General features: G+C 42.5%; 1 protein-coding gene and 1 long non-coding RNA gene across 2 annotated transcripts; one reads left to right on the top strand and one right to left on the bottom strand.

Annotated features, from left to right (window-relative positions):
- Positions 1 to 730: 730 nt before the first annotated feature.
- Positions 731 to 3,378, bottom strand: LOC105738157. Its single transcript, XR_001113913.2, has 2 exons — positions 3,208 to 3,378; positions 731 to 1,273 (listed from the first exon to the last, which is right to left on the bottom strand). It is a non-coding gene; the product is annotated as an uncharacterized LOC105738157 (long non-coding RNA).
- Positions 2,016 to 6,004, top strand: MID1IP1 (MID1 interacting protein 1). The gene is made up of 2 exons (XM_030806992.1): positions 2,016 to 3,897; positions 4,170 to 6,004. Exon 2 carries the CDS (start codon positions 4,434 to 4,436, stop codon positions 4,983 to 4,985), a length of 552 nt encoding a protein of 183 aa, XP_030662852.1. The 5' UTR covers positions 2,016 to 3,897; positions 4,170 to 4,433; the 3' UTR covers positions 4,986 to 6,004.
- Positions 6,005 to 25,645: the final 19,641 nt, after the last annotated feature.

Below are 25,645 nucleotides of genomic sequence, written 5' to 3'. Positions count from 1 at the left end.
AAAGAGTGGGAATTAAGAACCAGAATTTAAGAGTTCCGGCGGGGCGCTGGTGGCTTACGCCTGTAATTCCAGCACTTTGGGAGGCCGAGACGGGCGGATCAAGAGGTCAAGAGATCGAGACCATCCTGGCCAACATGGTGAAACCCCGTCTCTACTAAAAATATAAAAATTAGCTTAGCTAGGCGTAGTGGTGCGCGCCTGTAGTCCAAGCTACTGGAGAGGCTGAGGCAGGAGAATCACTTGAACCCGGGAGGCGGAGGTTGAAGTGAGCCGAGATTGCGCCACTGCACTCCAGCCTGGCGACAGTGCGAGACTCTGTCTCAAAAAAAAAAAAAAAAAAAAAAGAAGAAAAGAAAAAAAGAGAGATCCAGAATTCCAGAATTGGAACTGTGAACCAAGAAGTGGGGGTGGGTACCTCAGACAAGGCTTTTACCGGAGATTTAGCATATAGGATAGAAAGCAGAGACCAAAGGCCTCTTGCTTTGAGGCTGTTGGCGTGCTACAAGGACTCAAAAGTTATTTGTTCAACGGATGACTTCTGTTTTCTGGAGGCAAACTGAATCCTGGGCAGGTGGCTCAGCACCTCCAGCCTGCTCCAGATCGGGACAGGGAAGGTGCCTGGGGCAATCAGTGAGGTTGCCGGCCTTCCTTAGGCCTGGGCCAGCCCGCTCCCCTCCCATGTGACCCCAGGCAACCATTTTAGTTTTTTTACAGCCGAGCGTAGTGGGGAACTGGCTGCGCGCCGGTTGCCAGGGACGCGGCAGCCAGCTTGGCTGGGGCTGGGGTGAAAGAGGACGCTGCGTGGGGGAGGGCTCCGCGGCTTCTGACTGGCGGGAGCATCAGGACTCATTTGCATAATATTTTCTGACGGCTTCTGATTGGCTGAAGCCAGAGGGGCGGTGGTGGGGTGATTCCAAGGGCCCAGAGCTCTGGCCCGCGGACCTTTTCTTTCTGGAGTTACCCCGGTGGGTGTGAGTTGTTGCGGGGTCTGGGGGGGCTGGGAGGCCCGGTTTGGGAAGTTTTGCAGGCAGGTGCATGAGCCATCTTTCTCTGAAAGTGTTTAAGAAATGTGCAAGAACAGCGGCCAGAGTCAAGAAACTGGGGGATGAAGAGGATCGAGACTAGACGGAAGGAAACGTATCAGGGGAGGGGTGGAGGCCAGAAGGAAGGAGTTAGGTAGGGGCCCTTTCCCAAGCTGGCGTTTTTGCTGAGTGGAATCCTTTTGCTAGATCCCTTAGATTTCCGTTTTCCGTGTGTTATCACACTGTTGGAACTGGGAAGAAGAGAAAAAGAGGCAAGATTTTGGCATTTAGTAACTTAAGTCTGAATACCGAGTTTTCATCCGGGTGCATACGTACCTAAAATACCAAATGGGTCCAGGAAGGCGGACAAAGTACGCTTTAATTTATGAGAAGATCAGCTACTAGAAACTGTATATCTGTTTTTCTTGAGTTTTCTTCTTGCAGTGCTCTTTCAATCTCATTGGACCTATTTTATATTATTTTCCTGCTTAAGCACTGGGGGTTGGGTGGAAGGATCTGTGGCTCATCATAGCCAATTTCCACACTTTTAAGGTTTCTGACTCTTCACATAAACACCTCTCGCTATGATGAGGTCCTGTATCAAGTACAATTAATCTTTGTACTTTACAATTCACATAGTGATTTTTATTCACATGATCTTATTTAAAGTCCTTGGCACGGCCCATGGAACAAGCTCCATTTTTTTGATAAAGAAACTGAAGCTAGAAAAGTTTCTATGTGTGCAGAGAGGGGAGGTGAAATTATTTTAATGCTTCAAAGTTATATAATGCTTCCCCCCTCCCTGTATTTTTCTTTCCATTGATCTTCCTTCAAAACCCTGATAGGTCTATCCCAGTTTTGCAAGTAAGAAAACATGGGCTGTGATCTAGAGCTAATAAGTTTTGGGGTAGTGGGTCCTCAGACTTGGGTCCGTCTCCAAGGGTCACTGACTTTGTTTTGTTTTGTTTTGTTTGTTTTTTGTCAACAGATTAGTCCTTGTGGCACCAAGTCAGAATTTCATTCAAAAGACAATTAGGAAGATGGTTTTCTATGGAAAATATTTAAGTGTAGGTCTTAATGTGAAAGAAAGAGGAAGAGAAAGAAACCCCTTTATTATGTTCTCCCTTCCTTAGGCATTTTTTGTCCTGTGGGAAAAAACTGTACTAGGGACAGAGACCTCTGTTAAGTTTTAGAGAAAAGGGATCTTTTTTTTTTTTTTTTGAGACAGAGTCTTGCTCTGTTGCCCAGGCTGGAGTGCAGTGGCAGGATCTCGGCTCACTGCAACTCCGCCTCCTGGGTTCAAGCAATTCTCCTGCCTCATCCTCCCGAGCAGCTGGGATTACAGGCGCTCGCCACCACGCCCAGCTAATTTTTGTATTCTTAGTAGAGACCGGGTTTCACCATGTTGGCCAGGCTAGTCTGGAACCCCTGACCGTGATCCGCCCGCCTCGGCCTCCCAAAGTGCTGGAATTACAGGCGTGAGCCACCGTTCCAGGCCGAGAAAAGGGATTTAAAATGAGAAGCTTGAATCTTATTGAACATAATTGTAGGACTGTCAGAGAGTACTGGTGGATGAGGAATATGGCAAAAGGGACATGAGATGGGAAAAATTAAATAGGCTGTGGTTTGGAAGTCTCAAAGTGAAATTCAAGGTGCAAGGCACTTAAAAGTTAAATCCAGCGATTCAGTACGTAGCTTAGGCCCTATTAAATGACCCAGTGCTTTAAGAACTATCTTTTGGAAGGAACACTTCACACATGCACCCTCAAAAATAATTAGACACCTCCCCATTTCTCTGTTAAATGGTGAAAGACACCCAAGACTAGACCTAACTACTGTCACCCTCTCCTGGCCTCTTGGCAGCCAAAAGGCCACATGGCCCAGGCTCTCCAGCATCACTGTGTAGCCGACTTGGACAAAAATTGACTTCTCCCCATTGCCACTTGCAGATCTCTTGAAAGAATCAGCAGATCTGATAGTGTGCCCCTCTTCATCCCTGGCAACCACTGTTAAAGGAAAGATTGGGAAAGATCCCGCCCCGCCGGGAGGGAGGCAAAAGCCTCTGACGCTCCCCTCCCCCCATAGCTGACCAAGGCCAGGGCCACTGCGGGAGCACCGCGCGTCCACGTGCACCCAGCATGCCCGGTCACCCTTCTTACGTAAGAGTCCCAGGATGGAGTTGTACCTGCTGCCGGCCCCTCTTCCCCGACGGCTAATAATAAACCCAGGTTCCTGTTTCCCGGCCGCGGCCACTCCAGATTCGGGGTTGAGGGGCTCACTCTGCAACCAAGGCACGTGCATTCCGGTCATCCCACGCGGGGAGCGCGCGCAAGGCCCGCCCAGCCCCCACATGCCAGCCCCACCCTCCAGTCGGTCGGGACGCCAACGCCTTTTTGACCCTCGCTGTGCCCGGCCCTCCTCAACTGGCCTGCCCAGAGCTTGGTGCTGGCGGGGTCCAGCTGCTCCAATCCCTCCTCCTCTCCCTGCCCTGCCCTGCCCTGCCCTGCCCTGGCCTGCCCCGGCGCCCTCCCTCAGCCCGGGTATCAGGCGAGAGGCGGAGCTGGCCCGGCGCGCCCCGCCCCCGCTGTAGAAAGGGCCGGGCGAGTGTTACTCGCGGTCATCCCGGCCCGGGCCTTTTATCTCGGTGCTGCCGCGGGAGGCGGGAGGAGGAGACACCAGGGGTGGCCCTGAGCGCCGGCGACACCTTTCCTGGACTATAAATTGAGCACCTGGGATGGGTAGGGGGACAACGCAGTCACCGCCGCCCGCAGTCACAGTCCAGCCACTGACCGCAGCAGCGCCCTTGGGTAGCAGCCGCTTGCAGCGAGAACACTGAATTGCCAACGAGCAGGAGAGTCTCAAGGCGCAAGAGGAGGTGGGTGCCCCCGCCCCATCGCTGCCCCGGCCAGCATGGTTGCTTGAGCTCAGGCTTTTCGGAGGGAGAAGTTGTGGTGGTGGTGGGGGGACACCCTTCTCCCCGCGGCCGTAGGTGGGCGAGGAGGTGGGACTGCCCAGCCGCGGGGAGCCACCCAGGCGCCGTCCCGGACGAGCTGTAGCCAGAGAAGGGGGTGCGCGCGGGCAAGGGCGCCAGGCCCCCTAGCCGGGTGAATAATCTAATCTGTTCTTTCGTCCCCGTGTATCAAACAGGCCAGGGCTCGACCCACAGACCACCCTCAGCCATCGCGAGTTTCCGGGCGCCAAAGCCAGGAGAAGCCGCCCATCCCGCAGGGCCGGTCTGCCAGCGAGACGAGAGTTGGCGAGGGCGGAGGAGTGCCGGGAATCCCGCCACACCGGCTATAGCCAGGCCTCCGGCGCGGGCCTTGGAGAGCGCGTGAAAGCGGGCATCCCCTTGACCCGGCCGACCATCCCCGTGCCCCTGCGTCCCTGCGCTCCAACGTCCGCGCGGCCACCATGATGCAAATCTGCGACACCTACAACCAGAAGCACTCGCTCTTTAACGCCATGAATCGCTTCATCGGCGCCGTGAACAACATGGACCAGACGGTGATGGTGCCCAGCTTGCTGCGCGACGTGCCCCTGGCTGACCCCGGGTTAGACAACGATGTTGGCGTGGAGGTAGGCGGCAGTGGCGGCTGCCTGGAGGAGCGCACACCCCCAGTCCCCGACTCGGGAAGCGCCAATGGCAGCTTTTTCGCGCCCTCTCGGGACATGTACAGCCACTACGTGCTGCTCAAGTCCATCCGCAACGACATCGAGTGGGGGGTCCTGCACCAGCCGCCTCCACCGGCTGGGAGCGAGGAGGGCAGTGCCTGGAAGTCCAAGGACATCCTGGTGGACCTGGGCCACTTGGAGGGTGCGGACGCCGGCGAAGAAGACCTGGAGCAGCAGTTCCACTACCACCTGCGCGGGCTGCACACTGTGCTCTCGAAACTCACGCGCAAAGCCAACATCCTCACTAACAGATACAAGCAGGAGATCGGCTTCGGCAATTGGGGCCACTGAGGCGTGGCGCCCGCGGCTGCCCAGCACCTTCTTCGACCCATCTCACCCTCTCTCATTCCTCAAAGCTTTTTTTTTTCCTGGCTGGGGGGCGGGAAGGGCAGACTGCAAATTGGGGGGCTGCGTACGTGCAGGAGGCGCGGTGGGGCTGCGTGGAGGAGGGGGCCTCGTGTGAGAGAGAAGAAAATGGTGGCCGGAGATGGGAGGGCCCAAGGAACCTCCTGGGAGGGGGCCTGCATTCTATGTTGGTGGGAATGGGACTGGGCTGACGCCCTGCATTCAGCCTGTGCCTTTCCTGGGGTTTCTTTTCTGTTCTTTTCGGAGGAGAAGGGCCCGAGAAAGGGCTATACCAGGGCGCGGCGCTGGGTTGCCACACTTGGGAAAGCAGCCCGGAGCTGGGTGCTGGGGAAGGCGGGGCGCGTAGCCTCCCGCCGCCCTGCGGTTGGGCCGGTGGAGGCCCAGGCGTTGCTAGGATTGCATCAGTTTTCCTGTTTGCACTATTTCTTTTTGTAACATTGGCCCTGTGTGAAGTATTTCGAATCTCCTCCTTGCTCTGAAACTTCAGCGATTCCATTGTGATAAGCGCACAAACAGCACTGTCCGTCGGTAATCGGTACTACTTTATTAATGATTTTCTGTTACACTGTATAGTAGTCCTGTGGCACCCCCACCCCATCCCTTTCGTGCCACTCCCGTCCCCACCCCCACCCCAGTGTGTATAAGCTGGCATTTCGCCAGCTTGTACGAAGCTTGCCACTCAGTGAAAATAATAACATTATTATGAGAAAGTGGACTTAACCGAAATGGAACCAACTGACATTCTATCGTGTTGTACATAGAATGATGAAGGGTTCCACTGTTGTTGTATGTCTTAAATTTATTTAAAACTTTTTTAAATCCAGATGTAGACTATATTCTAAAAAATAAAAAAGCAAATGTGTCAACTAAATTGGACAAGCGTCTGGTCCTCATTAATCTGCCAATGAATGGTTTCGTCGTTAAATAAAAATCAATTTAATTGATTTACTAGCAAAAGTAAATTTTGTGTTCTCTCTGGTATTTCATGGTGGTGGATATTCATCTGTGCAAGGATTTAGCTTTGTTTGGGAACTAGGTACTGACAAAATTTACTTCCAAACTTTATTTCTAATTCAGTACCAAGATAAGACCATACATCTCAATAAAAAGTTCAAAAATATTTAAAATATTTGGGAAAGTACATATATTGTATCTTTCAACCAATTTGACTAACATATTGGAGTGCGTAATTAACATTTTGAATTTTTTAAGAAGCTCAAGCACAAGCTAAAGTTTTTTGAGGCATAAAAACAAGGCTGAAATTTCACTTGGTTACTGAGAAGTGAAAATTAGAAGGGAAGACCAGCTAATCCTAGTGCACACACCTTACAGGTTTTTGTGTTTATCTGAGTAGATATTTAGATGCATTATAACATGATCGATGACTTCTTTCACTAGTTCAAAAAGGGCTAAGCTTTGTTGAGCGGCGTCCAGTAATGCTTCCAGTTTTTCGGTGAGCCAGTCTGCAATTGTGGACAGCAGTTCTGATCAAGGCTGCTGTGGAGCCCATGGGAATGCTTAGATGCCATTAAGATGCTCTACTGGGATGGTGGGAAAGGTAAGAATATGCTCTGCATATTCTTTATTTCATTATTTGTTTTGGGGGATAAATGTCAGATCGACCTGTTGAAGTCATGAGGCATTCTCTAAGCTCGTAGGGCTTGAATTTAAAATACATATAAGTTTGCGGTCTTAAAAAAACAAGCAAAATATTTTGTGGTGCTGGCGGGCAGGGGCAGCTCAAGTCTATCAGCTTTTAGCAGCAGTGAAAAAAAATGGGGAAGTGTCAAGATGGGTGCTTGCCAGTTGCCAGAGAAAGTTAATCTTTAATTTGTATAAAGATAAGCTAGGCAGCACCAAAAGTAAGACCTCTTGTCTTGTGTCCCCTTTAAAATATCAAAGTGCAAGCAAAAAATAAAGGAAACTGAAAAAAAAAAAAAAGCTGCATGGTAGAAACACAAAGACTTTCAAAGACTTTGGAGCCAGAAACTGCAAATCCTCTTGCTACTAATTGTGTGCATTTAACTCCGCGCCTGTTGCCACATTAGTAATCAGGCATAAAATTAACTACACTGCTTCATGGAGTTGCAGTGAGAATTAAATGAGATTATATATAAAGTGTTTGAGGCTTAAAATTTTCTTTAGGCACTGCTGAAATGCTTTACAAGTTTCTCTTTTGATGTTTACAGTGATTACATTTATCTAAGCAACTTTCATACATGTTCAGTTTTAACATATTGACTACTCTGACAAATATGCTTTAAAAAAGCAGTAACATTATAGAGTTAATGCAGAGTCCTAAGGATAGTCTAGTAGCCACTAAGGTTTTCTTTTTTTTTTTTTTTTTTTTTTGAGACGGAGTCTCGCTCTGTCACCCAGGCTGGAGTGCAGTGGCGCGATCTCGGCTCACTGCAAGCTCCGCCTCCCGGGTTCCCGCCATTCTCCTGCCTCAGCCTCTCCGAGTAGCTGGGACTACAGGCGCCCGCCACCACGCCCGGCTAATTTTTTTGTGTGTATTTTTAGTAGAGACGGGGTTTCACCATGGTCTCGATCTCCTGACCTCGTGCTCCGCCCACCTCGGCCTCCCAAAGTGCTGGGATTACAAGCGTGAGCCACCGCGCCCGGCCGCCACTAAGTTTTTCTTAAGTCTTCACTTTAGATGCTGTTGTTTCTAGCACAGGTAAGCAGAGTCTTTCATATGCTTACACACTGCAGTCTGGTTGCTACCATTATCAGCTGGCTTGCAAACCAGAAGCCAACCATTTTAGGAATGCTTTAAGTGAACAACTTGCAAACCCCAGGGATGGAAAAAACCCTAAGAATGCCCAATTATGAGCATTTACAACTATCACAACTGTGGCTGAAGACTACGCCCTTCTGAAATGAGATCTTAAAGCAGTATTATTTGAAACAAAAGGTTTTAGCAAAAAAATGACATATGCACAATTTCTCCACCACTTTGTGTGAGTCAACCGTTTAGTTAACTTTTCCACTTGAAAAAATTCAATAGAAAACCAGATACCATGTTGCACTATCTCAGTTAATATTCACAATTACAGTGGCTACAACTAGGAAACGGCATCACCAATGCTGCCCAGAGTCACTTTATATTGAAATTAAGTTCTTTACACCAATTCAATGGTTGTTTACAACCACTGGCTAGTGTACACAGGAAATAAAATTTCTAGATTTAGGGGGGAAACAAATGCTGCTCCAGTCATCTCCTCTGCTGCTTCTGTTCCTCAGTTCATGCTTAAAAACCTTTCATGTTACTCTTGGTTTTGTCCGTTTGCTTGCCTGTGGGGGTTTGGGCCTGCTGACCTGCACATTTCTCTCTTAAACTAAATGTTGTTCCATGTCCATTTCTGCCCCCACCCTACATTCTTCATGAATATATAAGGCTTAGGACAATATGTCCATTTTAAGGAAAAGCATAATTTTAATTACATACGTGAAGCAACAAGTAAATTATTTCCTTTCTCAAAGCCATTAGGAGAACTTGACTTAAAACCAAAAAATAAATAAATAAAAATAAAAAAATCACAGTTTGGGCAAGTGATAGCAAGAACTTTGGGGACATTCACTGAAAGTTGTTTTCGGAATATTATTGCAGTATATATAATACGGAAAAGTACATGAAGATAGCAAAACTAAACTCTAAAGAGTTATCAATTATTAACTTTGTTTTTGAAAATATTTCTTCATGTAAGAGACTTTTTATATACAAACAGTGATTCTGACCTAGGAGTAATGATGCTCGCTGTTAAAGAGCATTGGGATATTTACGAACCAATAAGGTTTCCGGGCCCAGTAAGTACTGTTCCACTGGTAGTAACTACTATTTTATTCCAGATCAGTTTGTGAAACAAAATTAGGACAAATTCCCAAAAGATTCACCAGTTAAAACTTCTCAAACTATTGAAAATTTTGCTTAACCTCTGAGGTAAACAATAAGTGACTTCATATTTTCAGAAGGTCTTTCCTGAGGAATCTCCAAGTCACTTATAGATTTTACGAGTTGAATGGAGTTGAATTTTAAGAATCGAATGCAATGTGTGGCATACCCCTCAGAGAGCTCTCAGAGATACTGTTGCTCTCTGACAATGCCCATCTCCATGGCAGTTTATGACTAAAGGGAAGGCACAGATAGATGAACTGGGCAAAAAGGAGCAGCTTAGGTTGCAATTGATTACCCTCCAGATATTTACATTTGATAAGAATGTAAGAATTTTTTACATCACAATCTTGTACCAAAGCTTCTGAGAAAGCCTGGTTTTGCCCCTAAACACAGCTTTCTGCTTTGTTCACGTGGGGATTTTCATGTTTTACATTTATACAATGTTTCTTAGTGGTCTGGCCTAATTTACTCTTTCTGTGAACCTGAAAACAGTTTGTTAGAGAGCATGCCATAATTACTCTTTTGACCAACTTGAAAACTAGCCTGCTGTTGCCAATTTTTTTTATTTTTAAATGAAGGTTATTGGCATTTGCATATGCCTTATCATTTCCCCTTATTTTTAGTTACTGAGCAAAAATCATTTGAAAAATAGTGCCTCTCCTCTCTCCCTTTCTCTCTCGTTGTCTCTTTCCCTCCCCCGGTCCCTTCCTCCCTCTGTTCTGCATTGCCAATGGTTCTCAGATGTTTGCAGATTGGACACAGTTCTGGTGGATTCAGAGCTCAAATCTCATACAAGGTACCTTTTTCCCCAAAGTTATTTATCTTTTGATGGTACATCTAGTACATTTTTTACCAATCATTGCATCTTTCTTTGATTTATTTTGAAGAGTTTTGGACACAATAATGACAGAAGGAATGTTTTCTTTTAAAGTTTTGGAGATAATGTTTTGCTCCCAACTAATAAAAAAACTTGAGTGCAAGTTTTTGAAAACTCTAAAGATGTAGCATATTGGATTGGTTTCTTAAAATTAATTACTGGTCTTTTTAAAGTTGAAAAGTTTATGTAGCTTCTAATCAAGGCTAAATTGCTTTAATTACTAAGATAATTTAAACTTAAAATTATTTTTTCTTTTAAGGCCAGGCATAGTCTTTTTTTTTTTAAATAACTCAAGGAAATGTAAAGATTGTTCTTGAGTCACTTCGAACACTTTCACTAGGCCTCTAGCTAGTTTACTTGGAGCTGTGTAGAACTTTCCGATAGGTGGTGGACATGATGGTAATGTATTACCAACAACTGTTTTTGTCTCTGAAAACTAGTATTATCTTTTGACTCATGCAAATCTCATGCCCAGGACTCTCCACTATACAAGACCCCAACTCTGACTGTCATAAGGCCTTGCCACTCTCCATGGGGCAGAGAATCCTCAGAGCCAAAGAAACGTCCAGAACTGTGTCCCTACTTCTAGACCACACTCTGGGTGCTTGGATACCCAGAGTTTCCTGTCCAAATGGCTCTGATCCCATTCCAGGGATTTCATAGGCATCTGCCCTGGGTGTATTTTCCAGTGGTAGATGAGCTGCTGACGTGTGCACCCCTAGGCCTGGGGCTTGGTGGGGAGCTGTGGATGGAGCTTGGACATGCAGACTGGGCTGTCCATATTTGTGCATACAAGGCCTTTTGTGGTGCAGAATGGATCTTGGGTAGGAAGATAAGGAGATGGAGCAGAGGCAGGAGATTCCTGTTTTGTTCTCTTGCCCTGTCTCCCTGAGTTTCAGGACAAACAAAGGGGTTGAAGACTGCAGAAGGGAAACAAGAGCAGCTCAAGCTTTAAGGTCTTCTTTGGTTTCAACAAATGAGGATTCCATGCTTTTTCTCCCTATTTCCCACATACCTCAGGAGTCACCTTGCTCCACTGAAGAATCATATTTAATTAATAAAATGTTGATTGAGGAAAATAAAACCCACATCTATACACAGAACTCTTCCAGCTGCTATTCAGTGCTTGAATAATGGTGATTGCAGCAAAGGTAGTTATTCCGGACTCAGATACATCTTCCCTACAACCACTAGGATTTTACCTCCCCAAATAGTCTTTCATCTTTTTTCTTTTTTTCTTGATTGAGTTAGCTGTTTTCTTTTTAGTGTTAAAAGTCTTGGTCAAGTTAAAGCAGAAAATGGAGAGTTGTGCATCTGTCTAAAGAAATCCCCTAAAACCGCGACTATCTTATCAATCCTTCCTGTTTGGGCATTCTGTACTTTAAAGAGAAACATTTTTTTTTTTTTGTAACTTCCAGTGCTTTTTGTTACATTTTATTACTTCTTTGTCTATTCTTTCAGAATGCTTTGCCTAGCAGTTTTCAAAACATATCTGCCAAGGTGCCCAATTTGAATAATCCCAAACTGGTAAGAATTTAGATTGTAGAATGTCCTCATCACCTAGTTAAGAACAGGGTTGCACATGAGAACTTTCTGACCTTGGACTGTCTAGAGAACACTTTCCCCACCGTGGTTACACGCATGGTAGATAATACGACTAGGAAATCACTAGCAAAACATATAAACCAGTTCTTTATTTTACCTAGCACAATAAACAATGTCGGAGGTGGGGCATTTTCTAAAATCTATTTTACTTTTCAATATCAGTATTACTGGTGTTGATATGTGCACTTTTATCAATGAGCATTCAGTTGAAACTGGACATGATTCATTTGATGTTGTCAAAAATAGAAACTTTGTGGGGTTGTTTTTTTTTCCCCCCTTTTGAATACCACACTGCTGAGGTAAAGAATGTCATAGCATGTAGGCGAGCTCAATAGGGCCAATTAAAACCTGACTACTCTTCCACCATGTAGAAATACCTGACAGAACTTGCTGCGGCCTTGTTTCTCCCTTCTTAGATACCTAATTGAGGAGATTTCCTGTTTGGTAGTCAAGGAAAGATGAAAACGAAAGTACCACATTGCTGGTTCTGACCAAGGTATTTAAAATTGTCCAGTTGTTCACAATGCAATATTAATTTTAACCCTGCTTTAAAAAATGAAATGTAGACATTGTGAAAGAATACATACATGTTCTATAGTAGCCAAAGTATGTGTAGAATGCAAGGAGTGTGGTTAGTGTAGTTTAGTCATTCAAAAGAAGGTGTAGTATTTTATAACATCTAATTGACATTGCAGCTTATAACTCACAGATGCTTTGAGGATATAATTTTGTTTCTGTTGTGATAAGTACTTGTTGATAATTTCTTCACAGCTTAAATATTTTGGGGAAAGTGCCAATTTAGATGGTTAAGTCTTGTGTTGGGGTCTGGGAGGAATCTCAGGAACCAGCAGCCCTTTTCTTCTAGTGGGTTTGGGAGCAGAAGAAAATGCCTGCTCCCTGCAGCCATATCGGCTCCATGTGGAAAAAGGGAGGCACCAAGACAAGCCTGTCTAATATAGTGTTTCCAAATTTTCCAGATATGGTTCCCCACTCCCCTATCCTGGGTCAGTGTGAGTAACAGGAGTGATGGAGAAAGGCAAAATATGTTTCAGGACATTCCTGGCCATTGGAAACCTGAAGAGTGGGGAGAAATTGTTCTCTTCTGATAGCCAGCTGTGATACCTTTTTCTCTGACTCGAGAGGCAACAAATATTAAGTAGAAGCATACGAAATTGCCATTTTTTTTTTTTTTGCTCCCTGATTTCAGCAGTTAGATACCCCCCTTGTGGGTGTGCTATAGTATTTTCCCATCACTTTATGAAACTATTTTTCACTAACTCAGAGTTGGCCTGATGTTGAGGTAGAAGGGGTAGGGGACAAAAGAGATGGGGGTGGGGCGGGGAGGATATTATATAAAGGAGACAAATAGAATGGAAGAAAGAGGAGGATATATAGATAAAGCGAGGGAATGAAAAAGTGGCAGAGAGTCTGTGGCAAATTGTATTTTCTAAAACTGGATGCAAAGTTATTTCCAACCCTACATGTACTTCTACAACCTTGCCACCTTCCTTCAAGAGGTAGAATCTCTGTCTCCACCAATCAAATTTAGGTGGGGGTTTGTGGGCTGCCTTGACAAAATGAATGTGGCTGTCACTTTCAAGGCCAGGCTATAAAAGGTGGTATATCGTCCTCTTGTGTGAGATATGGGACTCAATATTGAGATGCTGGCTCTTGGAACCCAGCTACCATGCTGGAAGAAGCCCAAGCCACATAGAGAGGCCACCTGTAGGTGTTTCAGCTGACAGCACCACTGAGGTCCCAGCCAACAGGCACCATCAGCTGCTAAACATGTGAGGATGCCTTCAAATGATTCTAGCCCCCAGCTTTCAAGCCACCCCAGTTGATGCCAAGTAGAGCAGAGACAAGCTGTCCCCGTTGAGCCCTGCCCAAATTTCAGACTTATGTGCAAAATATTTTTATTCTTTAAACCACTGAGTGGTTTGTTACACAGCAATGGATAACTGGAACAGAGACATTTTTTCCAAATTTCAGGAGACTGTAGAACTAAATGGAAAGAATTGAAAGTAGAATGTAATCTATGGAGCAGGATCTGTTCTATCTCATTTACCTGAGTAGCTGCTTATAATAAACTCGGAATCTTTGGAAACATTTATCTGATGGCTGGCATTGAGAACAGAAGGATTTGAAGTGATGGATGATGAGAGAGGTGCTCAGAGTAACATTTTACAATGCTGTGAAAACTCAGGCAGAATAATGGCACCCCACAGATGTCCATATTCCATTCACTGGAACCTGTGAGTATGTTACCTTGCATGGCAAGGGATAATTGAGGTTGCAGATGTGATTAAGGTTGTTAATCGCCTGACCTTCAGATAGGGAGATCATCCTGAATTATGGCCTTGTATGGGTCCTTGATGGACCCAATGTAATCACAAAGTCCTTTAAAAGATGGAAGTAGGAGGCAGAAGAGTCAAAATCAAAAGGATGTAGCATGAGAATGACTCCATTTGCCACTTCTGGCTGTGAAGATGGAAGAAGGGGCCATGAGCCAAGAAATGTAGGCAGCCTCCAGAAGCTGGAAAAGGCAAGAAAACATTCCCCTCAAAGCCTTGAGAAGGCGTGCAGCCCTGCCAACACCTTGATTTTAGCCCAGTGAGACCCATTCTAGACTTCTGACCTCCAGAACTGTTAGATAATAATCTTGTGTTGTTTTGAGCCACCATGTTAGTGAGAATTTCCTGCAGAAGCAATAGGAAACTTATTTTAGTTTTCTATTGGTATCTAGCATATGGCCAGGAAACAAAAAGGTTATATATACTTGGCACCTAATCCATTTGTTGCCTTTTGGATGGTTAAAATAGAATTTCTAGCACAACAACCTGTTGAAACAGTACTAAAAGGTCCTTTTTGTCTTGTTTTGTGAAGGAAACTTGATTTTTCTTTTAAGCTCTAATCTTGGTGACAGTGGCTCTGCATAAAAAGATACTACTTATGGTGCTGTCATTGTATTACTGAAAACCTTGCTTCAAATATAGCAGCACTATTTATTATGTATTTGTGATTAAGATCTTAGACCCAACTTCTCTTTTTTCATGCACCATTCTTACTTCTTTCCTTTCAAAACATTTTGATTCTTTTGTGTAGCATTTATTTCTGTACCCTCCACTTCAGTATTACTTTTGTTTTTTATTGCCATATAATTGAACGTAATAAATGCACAGATATTACATATATGATTTGTTAAGTTTTGATAAATGCATACAGCCATGACTAACACCTCAATCAAAGTACAGAACATAACCTTCACTTTAAAAAAGTTACTGCATCTCTTTCTTTCCCTTTCTTTCCCTTTCTCTCTCTCTCTCTCTCTCTCTCCCTCCCTCTCTCTCTCTCTCTCTTCCTTTTTCCTTCTTCTTTTCTTTGTTTTTCTTTTTTCCCAAGATGGAGTCTCACTCTGTTGCCCAGGCTGGAGTGCAGTGGCACAATCTCGGCTCACTGCAACCTCCTCCTCCCAGGTTCCAGCAATTCTCCTGCCTCAGCCTCCCGAGTAGCTGGGATTGCAGGCATGCACCACCACGCCCAGCTAATTTTTGTATTTTTAGTAAAGACAGGGTTTCACCATGTTGGTCAGGCTGGTCTTGAACTCCTGACCACATGATCTGCCCACCTTGGCCTCCCAGAGTGCTGGGATTACAGGCATGAGCCACACGCCCGGCCTTTTTTTTTTTCTTTTTTTTGAGACAGAGTCTTGCTCTGTTACCCAGGCTGGAGTACAGTGGCGTTACCTCGGCTCACTGCAACCTCCGCCTCCCAGGTTCAAGTGATTCTCCTGCTTCAGCTCCCCAACTAGCTGGGATTACAGGTGCCCGCCACCACACCCTGCTATTTTTTTGTATTTTTAGTAGAGGCAGGGTTTCACCATGTTGGCCAGGCTGGTCTTGAACTCCTGACCTCAGTCAGGGTGATCCGCCTGCCTCGGCTTTCCAAAGCACTAGGATTTCAGGCATGAGCCACTGAACCCAACTCCCGCATGTTCCTTTCTGATCAATCATCCTCCTTACCCCATCTCCCACACAACCACTGTTCTGATTTTTATCCTCATATAATTAGTTTTGGTAGTTCTTGAACTTCATATTAAGAGAGTTGTACAGTATGTTCTCTTTGATGTCTTGCTTCTTTCACTCAGCATAATATTTTTGAGATTTACCCATGTTCTTGCATAAGTCAGTAGATCATTCCTTTTTATTGCTGAGTAGTTTTCCATTTTATAAATGTGCATGACTTGTTTATTCATTCTTTTGTTGATGGACATTGAAGTTGTTTGCATTTTATTTTTTTAACTATCATGCACAAAGCTGTAAATAATATTCTAGTGCAAGCCTTTCTTTTTTGTTTTTGATAAATGCATAGAAGTGAGATTGCTAGTTCAAAAGATAGGTATATATTTAACTTTATAAGGAACTTCTATTAAATGAAAAACCTTACACAAATTAAATTTAGCAGAGTTTAATTGAGCAGAGAATGATTTGTGAATCAGGCAGCCCCTGAACCAGAATGGCTTCATTCAGAGAGACTGGTGCGCTGCTGAGTGGTTGAAGATTTGTGGACAGAAAAAGGAAAGTGATGTTCAGAAAATGGAAGTGAGGTACAGAAACAGCTGGATTGGTTACAGCTTGGTGTTTGCCTTATTTGAACACAGTTTGAACAGTTGGCCACCTCTGATTGGCCAAAACTCAGTGATTGGCAGGAGAGTAGGTTGCAGTCAGTTTACAAATCCAGTTAGGTTACAGTTCACTATGTAAAATCTTTAGCCTGAACTTAAAATGTGTCAGGAAGCACCTTTAGGCTCAACTTAATTTAACACTGCCAAGGAGTTTTCCACAGCTGTTATAACATTTACCCTCTCACCAGCAATGTTTGAAAGAGGCAGTTGTGCAGCCTCTTTGTTGATTAGTGGCTCCTCACCATTGATTCCTTACCATTGGGACCTAGTATTCCTGGCTCTCATTGAATGGTGATGAGTTAGTCTGGAATGCAGCATAAAAGCTTTTCAAAGGAGGGAAGCATATTAGATATTGTCTCAGTGAACATAAGGATCATAAGAAAAGAAGTGGTGTTTGCTAGTTGTCAATTAAATATGAGGGCCAGGGAAGGGAGAAAAAAGAAATCCTTGAGGAAAGAGCTTCTTTTCTTTCACCTGATTTGTTCTTTAAGGCTTTATAAGACACTGCAACTAATTTCTGGATTGTTCTGACTGGTTATTTAATCTGTAGATTTTCCAGGCCTTTCTTTCTCGTCTTTTTTCTACCTTCATTTACTTCACTGCTTGTTAGTATATGCTCTGATGAAAACTCACACTAAAAGCTTTAGATTCTTGTTGATAACACTCATAAAGACTTGTAAAGACCATAAACTCAAACTCAAAGCAATCATTCCTGAACTGGGCCCTGCAGGAATTGGGAAGGAGGCTAAAGGAACTGGACTGGCTCCCATCCCCCTCCCCTCCCCACTGTGATTCTGGGAGGCAGAGTAAACAGGAAGTGGGGTATGAGGGGGAGGAGTAGCTGGGAGAGACACCCCAGAACAGTCTGCACATGCTCAAGGCAAACTCAGAAGGAACAAAGTTTTAAAACAAAGGCCCAATCCGTCCCTCTCTCCCTTCTCTCTTTCCTTCTTTCCTCAGTCTGTTAAGGTGCAGTGGAATCAAATGCAAGAACTCAGATGTGGTTCCAGGAATTTTCAAGCTCGCTGCAAAGACGGAGTGTAGACAAACAATTTAGCAATACCATGAGAGAGATAATGGAGTTATGCTGGGCTCTGGGAACATGCAGGAGGAAGCTTGCAAGGTCAAAGAGTCTTCACAGAAGTGGTACTTCATTCAGCAAATATTTATTCAGCACCTACTTACTATATGCCAGGCACTGGGCTATGTGCTGGCAATGATAGTGAACATTACACAGTCTGTACCTTAAAATGCTTATTGTCCAGAAGAGGTTACAAACAAGCAAAGAGGTAGTTACAATGCAGCCTAATAACTGCTATGATGGCTGGGTGCTGGATACTCAGGAGGGGCCCCAAGTGAGGACTGGGGTTTGAGGAACCATCTCTTGGCAAGTAACCTCTGTGCTGAGATCTGGGGGAAAAATGTGGATTAACTAGGTGACAATGAGGTTGGAATGGATTCTCTGGGGCTATGTCTAAGAGCCTGGGAGCAGCGATGGGCAGAGGGTGAGAGAGGAAGGCAATACATGAGCAGAAGCAACATTATGAAGAGTGTTTAAAAATATGTGAAAGACCTGCTTCCTGATAGTATGTGTTGAGAAGGACACATCACTTCTGCCAAACATGCATAACCTAAATTTAATCACGAGGAAACATCAGGCAGATCCAAATTGAGAGGAATTCTAGAAAATATCTGATCTATTCTCTTCCAGAGTGTCAAGATCATAAAAGGTAAAGACAGAGGAACTGTTCTAGGAGAAATAGAGACTTAAAGAGATAGGAAAATGGAATGCAGTATGTAACACTGGATTAGATCTTGGACCAGAAACATCAACATCTATATGTATATTTACACCTCTTTTGCTATAAAAGACATAATTTGCTTAATTGAAAAATATGAGTAAAGTCTATATTACTTATATTGTAGCAATGCTAATTTTCTGATTTTGATCATTGTACTGCAATTGTGAAAGTTATTTTTCTCATTTAGAGGAAGATATACACTGAAGTATTTATGGGTACAGGGCACTGTGTTTGCAATTTATTCTCAAATGATTCAGAAAGAAAGCAATGAGAGGGAGAGAAGTAAAATTAGATATTTGGGTGAGGGGTATATGGAAAGTTTTTGGCACAGTTGCTGCAACTTTTCTGTAAACCAGAAATTATTTCAAAACAAAAGGTTTTAACAAACTGTGCTCAGTTCTTTATCCAAGGACAATAGGAAGTGGTGGGCCATTGGAGGGAGCTGTGCTTAGAAAGATGTCTCATGCTGCAAGGTTCAATCCAGGGAAGACTCATCACCAATTTGAAGGCTCTTATAATAAGGCAGGTGAGAAATGATCCTGACCTCAAACAAAGTGGTGGCTGTGGACAAAGAAGTGAATAGATAAATGAGATAGTTAGGAAGTAGAAATCAAAGCACATGATGGGACTTTATGGAGATTTTAGAGAGAGAAGAGTCAAGGGTGTCCTTTGGGATTCTTCCTGGGTGACTGAGTAGGTCTATGTCGAATGTGTGAGACAGCACTAAACAAAAGAGTAGATTTTAGAGGGAAGGGTGGTTTTAGTTTTAGACATTACCCCCAAGCTAGCTCTGGCTGCAGCCTTTCCTATCTAAGTTGATGACAACTCCATCCTTCCAGTTGCTCAGGCTTAAAACTTTGGAGACACCCTTGATTCCTCTCTTTCTCACAATCCACGTTCAATTTGTCAGGAAATTTTGTTGGCTCTGCCTGCAGAAAATATCAAACATCTGACACTTCTCACCACCTCCACTGATACTATGCTAGTTCAAACCACCATGATATTTCACCTGATCTCTTTGCATCTATGCTTTTCCTCTACAGTGGCCAGATGGATGTCACTATTTTAGAAGTGATATGTCACTCCTCTGATCCAAACCCTGCACTGACACCTCATATCTTTCAGTGTAAACGGCTTCCAAAGGCCTTCCAGACCCTTCGCAGAATGGCTTCAGTACTGCTCTGATCTTATCTCACACTCTTCCTCTTGTTTCCTCTGTTTCAGCCACATTGATGCCCCATGCTCCAGCCCTTGAGCCCTTGCTCCTGCTGCTCTCTTTTCTGGAACATTCTTTTCCCAGATATCAAAGTAACAGAAAACCCCAAAATAACAAATACTTAAACAAGATATAATTATTTCTCACTCTTGGATAAAGAAAATGTGAAGTTAAGTTATCTGGGAGTGCTATTGTGGCCCTGTAGTGTGCCATCTGGCCCTGGGCTCAGAAATTTATGCTTCCATAGCCTCAGTACCCCTCCTTAAGGATATTTCATGGCACAAGATAGATGCTGGAGCTCAGGATATTACGTCTATGTTTCAAGCTGTCAGCAGAACAGGTAGAAAGAAACAGAGGAGTACTAAGTAGTTGCTTTCAATTGAGACAGTTCCATCATAAGCAGCAACTTACTCACAACTGATAATTTAAAGGCCTTTGGAAGGAATTTGGCTTTTACATTGAGAAACTGTATTTAGTTGCTATGAAGGCTGGGACATGCAGTTGTTTAAACAGGTGGCAACAAGCCCTGATAAAAATTAAAGTTGTGTTACTAAGGAGAGAGAGGAGAATGGATATTGGCACAGGTAGCTAGTAGTGTTTGCCATAGATCTTTTGTTTTTCATGTTGATGGTCTCACCATTCCCCTATCCCCTGACAGCATGACCACAGGGTCTGGTTCCATGTGATCCATCTTCATTGTGGGAAATGGGTGGTGGGGAGCCTGGGTTTTGAGCCACACTGGTGAGGTAGTAGGAAGAAACGACAGGCTAGGGTAGAGGATGTGGGAAGCCTGGACATGTAGGAAATGGGAGGAGAAATAAATGCAGGAATCAGGGCTCTGCTCTTTGATTAATTAAAGCTAAACTGAAGTTTGAATCTTGCTCTTGATGTTTATGCTTGTTTCTTTTTCCTCTGTAACCATAAACACTCAGGGTGGTCTCTTGGTGATTTAGCATGACAAGACCTAGTTGTTCTGCTGGGCCTGGGTGTGAAATCTGTCCATGTTCAGAGTTTCTATTATGTTTCATTCTATTTCCATTTTCATTGCAGGGAAGGACATTAATAATGCTTTCTAGCCATGTGTGAAGTTTTGCTGCAAAGAGGTAAAAAGGACTTACAATTACAGTATATTTCAATAATGTATTTTCTGAGGCATAAACTTTTGTGGGACAGAAATATGTACCAAATTTATTTATTTTAATAAACTAGCAGAATTAAAGGATTGCAGGAATTAAAACAAATAAAACCCAAGAGATCATTTCCTAGAATTTGGCATGTCCATAAATAACTTTTAAAAACAAGGCAAAATATACATATTACAATATATCTCATAGAAAAGACTTTAGGGATATCCAACATTCTCCAACCACTGGTCATCTCTGCTTGAGTGACAGGAGGACTCTTATTTTTTGTTGTCTCCTTTTAAAATTATTGATTTGTATAATTTTTAAATGTACATAAAGCCCCACCCTTAAACCCAAGGCAGGCCAAATAGCTAAGGGATGATGAATATTACTCAATGAGGAGGCGGCTAACACGTGAATGCTTTTGTGGGACACAAGCCATGCAGCCTGTGGCACTGCAGTGGTGGCACATGTGTTGGAGGTAGGCGGAGCCCCTACTTATCCCAACTCTTGAGTTGCCAAGAAACTCTGTTCTAACTTGGTACAAACTAACTTTGGGGGAAGTGTGGTGTGGTCAAATAGTTTCCTATTCTATTGTAGGGGTAATGGCTAAGCAGAGGCCCCTGTGTTTTTCTAATAAAAAACCCAGGGCACAATAATCAGATTGTAGCCAACCCAAATAATTAGTTCTAGCATTTCCGACTTATCTATTTTGAGAAAGACTGGAGGAAGAATAGAGATCTTTAAGGTGAGGACCACTTGGAAATGAAGATTCTTCTAAACCTCTAAGGCAACAGTAATATGGACACCAGGCAAAACATTTAAATGTATGTTAAGTATTTAGCAAAAGAGGAAGGTAAAGAATGGGGCTTAAATACTGAACCGTGGAGAAATGGAGACAGAGAAGATGAGATAGCATGATTGGTGTAGAAGGCAGCTCTCATGATGGCAATGAGACTGTGAGGAGCACAGCATAGCTGGGTAGGATGAGCCTGCTGTTCAGGAAAGGGAGGGAGTCTATGCACATGGTCAGACCCGTGGTCTATGAGACTAGAGGAAGGGAGAGAGTCTATCTCAACATGTTTTCCTCTGGAAGATGCCTCTCAGAAAGGTAGAAATAAAGGTCTTGATGTCTGATTTTTTTTTTTTTTTGTAAGATCAAACACATTCCTACCTCAGCAAGCTAATTCCTTTCCCAAAGATGTGTTTGTAGTTCTGTGGAAATAGCCTAATTCTATGATATAATGCCTGGTAGGAATTCTAGCCTTTTCTCTATAAAGGTCAGTTTCTCACTAGCAGTTCTTCTCTCATGGAAACGGAGATCTGATGATTATTCTAAGAGAAAATAATTGTCGACATTTGTTGATTTAAGCATTTTGCCAAAAGAAACCATTTCTTCTCTCAATTGAGAAAATGGTCTCATCTAAAAAATCATTATTTAATATGGCAGAAATTTTCATTTCAAGATGGACTATGATTCTGTGCATTCATGGGCACCATGTCTTGATAGGTCATGACAACATGAGCATCAGTGTTAAATAAGAAAGAAGCCCTTTGATTGGACATTATTTCTTAACTCAGGTAATAATGTTACCTCGGCTGGGTGCGGTGGCTCACACCTGTAATCCCAGCACTTTGGGAGGCTGAGGCGGGTGGATCATGAGGTCAGGAGATCAAGACCATCCCGGCTAACACGGTGAAACTCTGTCTTTACTAAAAATACAAAAAATTAGCCAGGTGTGGTGGCAGGTGCCTGTAGTGCCAGCTACTTGGGAGGCTGAGGCAGGAGAATGGCGTGAACTCAGGAGGAGGAGCTTGCAGTGAGCAGAGATTGCGCCACTGCACTCCAGCCTGGGCCACAGTGCGAGACTCTGTCTAAAAAAATAAGTGAAATAAAATTAAAATAAATAAATAAATAAATAAATAAATAAATAAATAATGTTACCTCTATGTTAATAGTAGGACAATTTATTTATTTAGGCTGTTTTAACAATATAGCTATCTTTACTCATTCTGGGCATCATGGTTTTTAAAATATGGTTTATTCAGATATGTTTGCAGGTATTATGTTTTTATTCAACTTGAAAGAACAGTGTCTTTTGCTTTTAAATCATGAAAGTTAAAATTTACAAAAGTAATCCACTGTGTTACTTGACTCTGATATTTTAATCACCTAAGTCAAAGAAGTCAAGGTTGCTCTCTCGTGGCAAATATAAATTGCATATGACCTTATTGTTTATTTCCATCTGTTCATAGGATAGATTAGAGGTTTTACAAAATCTTCAAACTAAGAGAGTTACTGAGGTGCATACTATTAGGGTAACATGAAAAACGTCCCCACTCACAGGTTTTCCCCCGGTTGAAAAGCAGATGAGTTTATGACTTTAAAACAATCACCCGAATAAAGGATGTATCTCACAGAGGGATATTGTGTGGGAAGAAATGTGTCAAATACTGAAAAAACAGATATAAAAAGAGTAATGTGATAAATGGAGAAGAGGTAAATATGTTAATCTTGACTATATGAAAAGGAATAACCTAAGAGATGACCTATTTATCCCTTAGGAAGAGGATCGATGTGCTTTGCTAGAAGGAAGCTTGCTCCAACAATAGCTGTATCCCTTCTCAGCTTCTTATGATGGTTTCACACTAAGGTGGCATATATTTCCTGGAAATATTTCCTTCTTCCCAAAGCAATTAAAAATCCAAGCTCACTTTTAAAAGTCTCCTATGAGAATTAACTTGCATATGATACTTAACAACTTAGTAAACATTAAAGTGTCATAATGATGCTGGACCTTACAACAGGGGTACATAAGTGTACCTGAAGATAAAGATGTAAAAGGGAATGCTAAATATTCATCAGATTGTAACTAAAATCATCATAATAAGACATATTGGTATCATAGTTCTTATAAGTTAAGTAGTAATTCTATGTAAGAAAATAATTTAAGAAGTGCTTCTAATCTAATATTCCCCCTCCCCAGGATTACTTGGAAGTAAGTTAAAAACCTTGATGAAAAAGTTGTTTATATAAATATATGTAGTATATTATTTATGTGTGTATTGAAAGCCAGACAATGAAATTCATAAAAGATTACAGCTAAAATGAACCTTAGGGATCACCTAGTATATTTTCCATCAACTAATTTGTGACAAAGGTAAGACTAGAATTTAGGTCTCTCAACTTACAGATCTTTGTTTCTTTCATTACATTGAATTCTTTGTTGTCTCTATTTAAATTATTTACTTCGCTCAGAAAATTAATAATTTTACCATATTATTTTACAATTTTATCCTTGGAGATGAATTTCTAAAATTTTGGGGATATTAGTTACTGGTTTCTATGGGAAGGGATATTTTGTGTATAATACAAAATTTTTAAGGCTAAGAAATAGGTTTGTTTACTTCACACATGGGCTAGGAATGCTTAGTAGCAAGATAAATCTCTACTTTTTACATTGAAAAGATCTTATTTTTATTTTATGAGTTTTGTAAACTTTTTCTTCCTTGATGGTCATTTTGAGCCCCTATATAAATCAAAAATAAAATTCTCAAACCCTATTGTAAGAGCATAAACATTCAAAGTTTTGGTACTACAACTTTAAGGAAAATCTAAAGTCCTTTCTTTGTCGTTGTCTCATTCAGACCGTAATAAATATTTCATTCCCAATTTAATGGATTTGGCTTGGAGGTGCCTTACATAGCCATATTGTAATGTTCGGGTTTGGTTTGTTTTAAAAATTTATAGCACTTCCAAGCAGAAGTTAGGTCTGTTCTCACAACTGCCAATACCGCAGGCCATTTTCTATAAACATCTTCTCAAAAAGAAATCAAACACACACTACCCAAAGAACCAGAGACACAGCTGTTTCTGGTTCTGATCTTAAGAGACATCAACTTTCGCTTGGCACAGTGCAAGTGAGAAGGGAATTGATGAAGTCTGATCACCTATTCCAAGAAGTTCTGCCTGGGGATGGAAAGAATGGAAGAGGATGTCTCTGACATCACCTTCTTATTTAATTCAAAACTTATTTCCTAGCTGAGATGAGAAAGTAGAAGTAGTGGGAGAATCCATATAGTCCAAATAAGATAAAATGCCATTTATTTTTTCTTTTTTTAAAAAATATAACCCCTTTGAGTTAGATGTATACTTGCCATATGACCCAGCAATTCCATTTGTAAGTGTTCATCCAAGAGAACTAAAAACATATATCCACATAAAGATTTCTACACAGTTTTCATTTTATTCCTAAAATCCCTAAACTGGAACCAATCTAAATGCTCATTAGTATAGTATAGCCATACGATGGAATACTATTCAATAAAAAAGGAACAAACTACTGATACATAACACAACATGGATGACTCCCAATATTATGCTCAGCAAAAGAAGTCAGAGATAAAAGAGGAAATAAAGTAAGATTTTATTTCTATGAAGTTCAAGAACAGATGAAACTACTCTCTGGAAGAACACATAAAAATAGTAGTTTTCAAGGACAGGTAGTGGGGAAATTGATTGAAAAGAAGCACAAGAAACTTTTGGGTTACTGCTGTGTCTTGATTTGGAGTAGTGGTCATGTGAGTGTATATCAGGGATTTCTCAATCTTAGCACTACTGACATTTTGGTCCAGATAATTTCTTCTTGAGGAGGGCTGTCCTGTGTATTATTGGATGTTAAGCAGTGTCTCCAGCCTCTACGCCTTTTCTATTGTGACAACCAAAAATTTCTTCAGAAATTGTTCCCTGGGTGGCAAAATTACTTCCAGTCGAGAACTACTGGTGTAGTTCCTCAATCCCCATCAAAGTGTACACTTAGGATGGGTGCGCTCATTTTACTGTATGTAAATTATACCTCAATAAAGTAAATAAAAATAAGCCTTTTTGGGGAAGGGCTTATTTGGACAAGAGTAACTTTATAGTGGAGAAATCTAACAAACACCTTCACAGCCAGGTGATCAAGGTCAACATCAATAGTGATCAGTCATGTTGACAGTGTGTACCTTTGATGTGATGATGAGAAGAGAATGACACTTTATCTCTGTGGTCTTCCTTACAAAAATACATAACCGCAGTCTAATCATGAGAAAAACATCAGACAAATCCCAATAGAGGGGCATTTTACAAAATACATGATTAATACTCCTCAAAACTGTCAAGGTCATCAAAAACAAGGGAAGTCTGTAAAACTGTCACAACCAAGAGAAGCCTAAGGAGACATGATCACTAAATGTAATGTGGTACTCTGGTTGGGGTCTTAGGACAGGAAAAGGATAGTAGGCAAGGAAACTAAGGAAACCTGAACAAAGTATGGACTTAGGTTAAAAATAATATATTGGTCAGACATGGTGGCTCACTTCTAGAATCACAGCACTTTG

Source organism: Nomascus leucogenys, chromosome X, assembly GCF_006542625.1.
Source record: "Nomascus leucogenys isolate Asia chromosome X, Asia_NLE_v1, whole genome shotgun sequence".
NCBI classification, from domain to species: domain Eukaryota; kingdom Metazoa; phylum Chordata; class Mammalia; order Primates; family Hylobatidae; genus Nomascus; species Nomascus leucogenys.
Note: the sequence above shows the minus strand (reverse complement) of the source record. Positions and strands in the feature narration are given on the sequence as shown.